A 9,255-nucleotide genomic window follows, 5' to 3' on the forward strand; every position below is an offset into this window, starting at 1 on the left:
AATGAGATTGTTTGACCAACTAGAGTTTGAGAAACAAGGATTTATTTCTGGTAACTCCATGTTTTCCATTCTGGCTCTTTTCCAAAACAGGGGAGTATGCTCAGGGCACAGAGGAAAATTTAAAAATTAAACAAATGTTGGCACACTCAACTACTCAGAAAATAAGAAAAGCTAATAAACCCATCTGTTTGATAGTTAAGCCTGAATTGTAAGTAAAGAGTAGCCTCTGCAAAACCCAACTTCAGAACAGTTAATCTGTATTTACCAGCATTTACACTCGACTGCCCTACTGAATGCTGTGATTCCACCAAGCTGTTCAGAGGCAAACTAAATAAGAATACAATTTTTTAACCAACTGCTTCCTTTAAATTGTGTATGAAATCTTGTGTTTACAAAGCATAGAACTAATACATATAGCCGATATGTTCTGCCAACATATAGACAAATCAAGCTATCATTATAGATCTATATTATTATATATCATCTGCTCCTGTGGCGTTACATTTATGAGTGCATGACATTTTGGGAGTACATAACATATTCCGCCTGAAAAATAACTTGAATGTAAGAAATACGATGGAACCTACAAACAGTTTTAAAAAAATATTCACAACAAATCTGGTTTTATCCAAATGAAGCCTATTACCCATTGGTTAAATGCTAGGTGAATTAAGGCATATAAAGTTGCCCCACTGAGGTTGTTGGGATGAGTGTACAATAAATTTAGTGTGTGACTAGAGCTTTAACTAGAGTGTGCTCTTAACCTTAACCCTTCCTCTTCAAAAAAAAAAATTCACCAATACCATTGTAATATAAACATATTTTACATGTTTATATAAATATATTCCACTGGCAATGTTCCATATAGATAAATGTATTTATTATCTAGTCTTTCACCATACTTCCATAAGCAAACTTGTTTTGATTTGCAGCCAGTCAGGTAGCATATTTCTGCCTATGCTGTATTAAGCCATCTAGTTCAAAAACAACAACAACAACAAAGGCACATCTGCAGTTACTTAGGTTGTAATCCACAAAGACTGTCAAATCTTTGGAATCGCTATGCATAAAAAGCTGTGTAATACATGATATGTTTATAGTCAAATTACTGTTTATTTGGTGTTCAAGTGCTTCACAAACATATGACCTGTCATCAGATGAGAGTTTGGGTTGGATTTGGATGGGGGGGAAGGAAAAAAAAAAAAAAAAAAAAAGAATAAGAGAATGAGAGATAAGAGCAAAGTGATTTTGTATATATTTTCCTTGAAATAATTAATCTAACACAGAAATATCTTATATGTTACCTAGAGAACCAAGATCTAAATTTTTCCTACCAAATTTGCAGTAAAGAAATCCTGATACTCAGAGCTCTGAGTCTGCAATACAGCTGCAGCTAGCATTTTCCTTTTTACATTTGAAGTTAATAAAGAGTTTGAAGATTCTGAATAATTTTCAATTGCTTCAAATCTGCAGTGTACACCAAAACCTCAACTATTTCAAGAAAATGCTCTTTAAAACATTCTTCAGTAAATTTGGTTTTACTTATGCTTGTTGATAGCATGGACAATATTTCCCCTCCCCTTCAGCATTCAACTGAAACATTCAAGCTCCTTCAAACTTTAAAATTTTCAGATCAAGTTTCTCAGAGAAGTTTACGCTTTAACAGGATTAAGGAGACTGAAATTTATCAAATGTCAAAAGTTTAAGAGAATCCCTTTGAAAGGCAGTGTCTTACACATTTAGGGCATGTTAACTAGTTCAGTATGAAAGAAGTTACATTTTCCCTGTAGTTATATTCCACTTTCATTTTAGGAGTTTTTGGTGTGAGCATATTGTCCTCTAGCTATAAACAATCTAAACTAGTTCTCCAAAATCGAGAATCATATTTCGGAGTAGAGGTATCTTATTGCACAGATAACCCTTAAATGCTCATTTCTGTTAACTGAATTGCATTTCAATGATGTTTAAACTAATTTTGTTTCATATGCAACTTAAGGTGATGTCTTAGTATAGGATTGTTAATAGTGCCAAATTACCATATTACTGACTCTCAACCTATTTGCTAGACTTCAGACTCTCTGCAAATAACAACACTTCCACAAATTTATGTGCAACAACTTGTTGATCCTCAGACCTAAATACAATAATATGTCTTTAAGTTGTCTCCATTGAGCTATAGGTCATAGTTTATAACCAAATGTCTATTTTTATAGACACTCATACTCACACCCACACACGGAAGGTATAAAACTATTTGTCAGAGAAATCTGTTTCGTGAAGCATAACTGTTAAACATGCCCAGAAGTCTTCTCAGAAATATCTCTGTGAATTTAAGAGTCATTATTTCCCTTCAACTCCTTTTGAATAACGACTCTCATAAATGTGTATAGCAACCTTTCACTTGAAGTATCAGGATTATATCTTGCCTGCAAGCAAAACAGCTGAACAAAGTTGCAGTTAACCTCTCCCATTAAGGTTTTATTTTCACCTGTTGATTGTAACAGTTATCTCTTGTGGCAAACATCTGTCAAGGTAAAGCAGTCCACACATTATTTGCATTAGGAGCTTCACGTATACATCCTTCTGTAAAGACTGTTACTAACATTTTTTGTGATCATCTGTAAAATATCAGTTATGTTATAGTAACATGGTGAGGCTTAATTCTTCGCCAAGTTCTCTTATAATACACAGTTGTCTGTACAGTCTAGAGATTCAGACTCTAGGAAAACTTCATCCACGCACTTAGTTAAAGGTGGTTTAGATAGCACAGCTGAAAAGCTGTACAACTGCAGAAGCAAGGTATGTTGTCACAAGCCTCAGAACAATAGAGCCATTGAAAGTCATCAAACCAAAGGTGAGAAGAAAGAATAGCCCTGTTTCTAATGTTACAGAAAGACACATGGTAGCAATGCTGCTAGCATTGAGTAAGCCCTTTTACAGATTATGATAAAGACAGTTCTGAGTTCCAAATTACAAGAAATTGAACTTACTGAAGTTATCTTCCAGACTCAGCCATATTTTGAGTGACTTATTTTAACATCTGGAAAAAAAAGATTGATTTTTGCTCTCAAAAGGAACTGACATAGGGGGAAAAAAGTTGAAAAGTACTCAGAACAGTCATTTGGTCCAGCCTTCAGTATTTATTCAATAAAACTAGCAATATTTATTCAATAAAAGCCTACTGAATTCAAGAGGAGGGGATAAGAAAGACACCTACAGTACCCTGGGTTTATGTTTTTTCAAAATGCTTGTAATGGAATGAAAAAAGGAATAACGTATCTCTAACTGCAGATAGATTAGAAACTAATACCCTTGAATATCTTGCTTTGATAATTCGTTACACTCTTCTCTTGTCCAGGATTTGAATACAAGGAGAAAAGCAACTAAAAATTCTTTGCCCCCCCCAAAAAAGCAGAAACAGAGATAGCAAAAGGATAATGATTACATGATATTTGACCTCTATCCAAAGTTCATTAAAGTCTTGTTGTAGGAGTCAGAAGGAAAGATGAAAGATCCAGTCAAGATATGTTTGAGGCTGACCCAGGTATCCTGGAAAAAGATGACTGAAGTCTCTTTACTTGGAAAAAGAGAAAAGATCAGTGGTCTGCAAAAAATTAAAGACATTATCATAGTATAAAATGTGTTTGTTTCTATGTCAATATACAATATATGATTCAGACATTTAAGTCACAAAGTGGTGGTGGAGCGCTTTACTCCACAATAAGTTAGAAGTTAACAGACATCTAAAAAACAGAAGATTATATGAGATCATCCAAAATGACAGTTTTTTTCAAAAAGACAGAAAGAAGTAACAAGGAGTTGAAACACTAGACCCTTCCCTGAGAGGGTTAAGAGAGATAAAGTAAAGCAGAAGAATGGAAGTTGAAGCCAAGATGGACTTCAGGAGGATTCCAAGAAAGAATTTGCTGTAAAATGAAGCATATTTTATTCAGACTAAAAAAGCTAAACGGATCATGAAAACATCTCAGCAGGTTAACACAATACAAGGACAGAAAGAGCACTTTTAGTTTTGCTTGTAGTTAAAATATAATTTTTTTCATGTCTTTTACAAACATTTGCAATTGGCAACAGCTACATGGAATGCGTGAGAGAGATGTAAATGTATCTTAGCACAGCTTGACTTTAAGAGTGATGACCAGATAAATGACTAATATAAGGCATTCCAGACCCTGGAGAGTTATGATTCATGCATCTAGCTTACTGAAGCATTCGTGTGAAGCTGAGCTTTCCAGGTAATTTCCCAAGGGACGACATAAGAAAAGCCTCCCACTCATGCTGCGTGGCTAGTTCTGAGAAAGGGCATTGCAAAAGTGAGAGAAACAAGTATTTTCAAAGGATCAGTGCTGGCTAGTAAAGCCCTAAGTCACGTAGCATGAAGAGAGACTGGCAGCAAACACCACAATCCCCAGGGAACAAGCCACAAAAAAGAAACAACGCTCTTGATTACAGAAAGAGCAGAAGCACAGACAGATTTGCAACAGGAATACAGAGCAAATATTCACAAGACAAAGAGATGATCTGTTTGCTGAGCAATTTTTCCAAGGAATAGCATAAAAAGTATGCTATGGCCTAGATCCTCAAACCAGCCCTATCACCATGAGCCAACTGACAGCCAGAGGAAGGAAATCAACTTTAAGCATCCAAAATGAATAGAAAGCTGCCTGAAAATGGAATTAGACCTCTCCTGGCCGAGGAAAACAGACTATGAGAAAATGAAAAATTGTTTGCTTTACTGCTACATTTGCAGTTTAAAAATTATATTCAGAAACTATTATGTTATAGACTTTTATCCTGAATCTGTATCATTCATTTTTGTCTTTATGATTTGGACAAAGGAGTGGAGAGAAGGCTTCTTAAATTTGCAGATGACGACAACATGTGTGCTTGGGGGAGATACTTTAAACATACCAGAGGACAGATTCGGAACTGAAAAAGTCACGGAGGCACTTGAGAAATGGAAGATTAAAAAAAAAAAAGTTCAATAACAGACAAAGGCAAAATCCTACATGTAAAATTTCACAGAAAAAAAATGGATAAGAGAGATGTGAAAAACCCATAGTGCAGCAAAAGAGTTTGGGAGTTACAGTGAATCACAAGCTGAACATGAATCAACCACCTCCTGCTGTTGTGAAAAAAAAGAAAATACTTAACTGCTTTGTATTGTTTGAAAGACATGAGAAATACTTTTTCCAGTCTTCTGGCAATGGTGAAGCTTCACATTGAGCCCTGTGTCAAGCCTGGGCACAACAATTCCAGAAGGACCCAGATCAGTTGGAAGGAGCCCCTCAAGGAGAATTGTCAGAGCACAGAACAAATAAGAAAAGAGGATCTGTATGAGGCTATGGGTTTTGTTTTTTTTTTTTTTTGCTTAGCTGATTTTCATTAAGTTATATGATGCAAGAAGATACAAGGATAAACAATTTAAAATATATCTAAAATCTGAATAAAAGAATTTCCACAACACTTGCTTTTATATTCTTATTTCTTTTTTGTCTGTATACAGGTTTAAAGATAAGCAGGTTACAGAAGTTCTGTATTCCTGATGTGTTAGGACTTTACTGCAGTTTTTACTACTACTACTAGAGATCTTTTTGAAAGCTTTTCCTTTTTATGTTACTTTGTGAAAACTTTAAAAATATATCAAATATTTTAAAAAATATCTTCAAATACAAGTCATTATCATGCACGCACACAGATGCATACATATATAAACACACAGAAAAAGAGCACTTCCCTGTGAGTCCAGGGTCTGTACATAGAATATTTGACAGCCTCAATGACAGGCCCCCCCAGGCTGACAGGCCAGATAATTGCAGATAATGGAGAGTCCTTCATGTTATTCTTTTGTCTTTCTTTACAGTTGCATTAACCAGATGTCTTCCTAGTCCCAAACAATCCCTAGGTGCTACAGCAATTGCTTACATGGAAAAAACCATTAGGAAAGTATTTTATGAACTACCGTTGACTCTTGCAGCTTCACAAATAAACTCTAAAAAGGAGAAAACAGTAAGGAATGCTATTCATTCACTGACATCCGTTTGGAAAGAAAGCATTTTAGTGGATGTGTGCGAGTGCGTTATACATGCAGAATATTCTCATTTTGTAAGCAGGCACAAATCAGTGCTGCTTGTGCTCTGAGCCAGCCCAAAACTGTGTGCAAATACCATCCACAAGCTCCACAGCTCTTTAGTTTCAGCTCAGCACTGCACTAACATGGCCACAAGCGATTCCAGATCAGAACTGGCACCTAGTACAGCAAGATTTATTATGTCTGCCTGCAGAAATACCTTTTAGGCATATTTGCTAAAAACCTATAGCACGTTGTGGACATAGTCCTTTTTCTCATCAAAAGCTGGCAATGTCTACCCCAAATTTTTCAGGAAAATGGTAGGACCATAAAACAATCAAGATCAACTCTCTATTTAGTTAGGACTGATTATAGTACAATTGCTCTATGGTTAGTGCTAGTACACAGAGTTGTATTTTAAGACAGCCTAGAGCTCCAGTCCTAAAATAAACACAAATAAAATACCATCGCGCTGAGTATGAAGGAAGACTATGTTCACATAAACAGGCCTCAGAATGCAATTCTGAAGACAGCTCAGTCTAAAGAGATAACATTTGCCTGCTATTTTTGGAAATTGTTTGCTGCCTTCAAAAGCATGCTTCATCTGCCGCAGTAAACCAAACCATGCAAACGAACATACACATACAGTCCCAGACAGTATTTATTTGAATTTCACCTTGAATTTCCTTAATATCTTTAAAGATTCAACACCAAAATTTAAATCTGGGACCAAGAGAGAGATAATTGTTTGAAGATACTTGTGTTCAGTTGTTGGGTTGGGGGAAGGGAGATTGTTGCTCTTTTAGTTTACACAAAACACAGATTTTGGGGGGACAAAGTCCAGTCTTCCTAATGCATTTTCTTGCTGAGAGAAAAAAAAAAAAAGGTTGATTTACTGACTGTGACTGTTCGAATCATATCACTTCATATTTCTTACCAAGACTCAGATCTGAAAAAAATTTCTACACATTTACCACTTTGTATGTAGTCCCACCCGAGTTCAATCTTCAACGTAACCTTTACGTGACTGAAAGGCCAGATATTAGACCACCTTTCTATCCTATTGCCCCTGAAACTTGCTTAGTTTTCAAATGAGTGGCCATGATTATTGGGACACAAATTTGGGAGTTTTAGGTACTGAAGCCCATTAAAATCAATGGGAATATTTCTGGGCACTTCTGAGATATCCGGTCAGGTTACTGTTAGTGTTGTATTAGCTGCTCTTGGAGTGTGAACAGGTGCATTAATATGGTTATGACTGTTGAATTAAGTGATGAGTAAATGTTGCAAAAAATCTGAGAATGATATGGTTTCTATTATCTCCCTGAAAAGGATTTATTCACTTTTTAAAACAGGCTGTCAGACACTTGTGAAAAGCCCTTTTTTTTATGTTACCAGTAGCAGAGTTGATTGAACCACCTCCACCAAAAAGTTTGCAATATAAAATTCATCCTACCTTCAGCTGTACTAGATGCACATCCACATGCTTGCTATCCGAGTCCTGCTGGACAGAGTAGGTCAGATCCCTGACTCTTTCAGACGTCATCCGAAGCCAGGTCTCAATTTCTGGCAAGTGGAGAACGATCTTCCAATCGGCCCCAGTGTGTAGAGGAGGAGGCTTTTCATATTGCTGGCCAGAATCAAGCTCCTTCATGACATCCTCTTCCCCATCTCGTTCCACTGTAGGAGTCATGTTTATAAGCATGGGAGATGCATCAGTTGGCATGGGATCCAGTTCTTGTGTTCTCATGGGAGAAAGTGCTACATCCATGGCTAACATGGGAAAGTCTAAACCATAATTCTTTCCAAAATAGCTGTAAAAATAAAAAGAAAAGAGACTGCTGTTATGAGACCAAATTTTGCAACAAAAATGTTCACAAGACAAGGAGTAAATGGTAACATCTGAGAGGTGTTGTACTTCTAAATGAATTCTTCACCCTGCAAATCTACACCAGAAGTTCAAGAATAAATAGATTTTTCAAATTAACTTTGTTGATTTGAACAAACAACTTCTTTGTTTGAGAAAAATAACATATACTGTATTTCTCTCATTGTAGACAGTCACCTTGGAAATGACAGTTTTCATTGATGAAAAATATATTCTGATATTCTACAACTGCAACATAAATAAACTAAGCATTGACAAAGCTAGCAGAACTTTACTAAACTCCACAAGTTAATGTAGGACTGGTATTTGTAAACTAGAACATTTTAGAACATATTCCTTGGCCTGAAATTTATGACTAAACACAAAATATCTCAAGTTTTATTCAAATTTCCCAACTGCCCACTTGACTACCGATCACGTACAACAAAAATTTTGAAGGCAAATTTGACGCAACTATTGAGGACACTTGGTTGATCTATTGTAGGCAGATTTTAGTTTTGAAGTTTAAATTCTTGTAGGTTTGTTAGATTAAGAACTGTTGCAATAAGCAACAGCTCTATCAAAACTTATAGATAAGAATTTCAAATGTCAAAATATGTACCTAAAATGAAACCATCATTTTAAAAGAGTGGCTTTATTAAAGCCCAAAAAGGTGTGTCATTAATATACTCTTACAAGGTTCACTGGAAAAAGGAAGTAAAACATTTTACTTTGTACCTCTGTCTCTGTACACTCTAGCTGTATGTAATACAGAAGGCTGCCGTAAACCCTATGCCCAAGAAAGAACACTCTACTTAACAGCATGCACCTGGTTTGGAGGTAAGTACCTAAAGCATTATGAGAACTTTTGTTCAGTAGGAGATGTGTTTTTTACCTAATTTTGGAGAGACTCAAATTTGACACATGCGTGCCTTTGACATACAACTTCAGTAAACCTTATACCAGCACTTACTTGCTTCTTCAATACTTTGCAACCCTAAGCTATATTCAGTAAGTCTACATTAAGAGAATTAGGAAGATTAGGTCCTTTTAAAGCTGTTTTTCCTTTGTTTTAACCAGTGTATATTAGAAATACTTCAAATACATTTTAATAACTTTTGTTTGTATTCCTTTTCCATAGTGCTGCAACTGCAAGTAACTCAGTTGTGCAGCTATTAATTTGGGCAACTTTCCAAGTTTTCACAGTTTGACTCTCTTTTCTATAAAAACTGCATTTTACCTTTTAGCATGAGAGCTATAAGATTGCAGAAAAGAAACCAATGCCTTTCACTGTTAACTC

The 9,255-nt window shown here is 35.8% G+C and overlaps 1 protein-coding gene across 2 annotated transcripts in view; it reads right to left on the reverse strand.

The window, feature by feature from the left end:
* Window positions 1–7,868, reverse strand: part of AKAP6 (A-kinase anchoring protein 6) — a gene marked incomplete at both ends in the record, with an annotated part of 226,240 nt that extends 218,372 nt beyond the window's left edge. For both annotated transcript variants that reach the window (XM_082318955.1, XM_082318954.1), the window contains one exon: window positions 7,545–7,868. In XM_082318955.1, the coding sequence (XP_082175081.1) occupies window positions 7,545–7,868 (324 nt within the window). The remainder of the gene's footprint in view (window positions 1–7,544) is intronic.
* Between the last annotated feature and the right edge of the window lie 1,387 nt (window positions 7,869–9,255).

Source organism: Platalea leucorodia (assembly GCF_965183815.1).
Source record: "Platalea leucorodia genome assembly, chromosome: 7".
Taxonomy (NCBI): Eukaryota; Metazoa; Chordata; class Aves; order Pelecaniformes; family Threskiornithidae; genus Platalea; species Platalea leucorodia.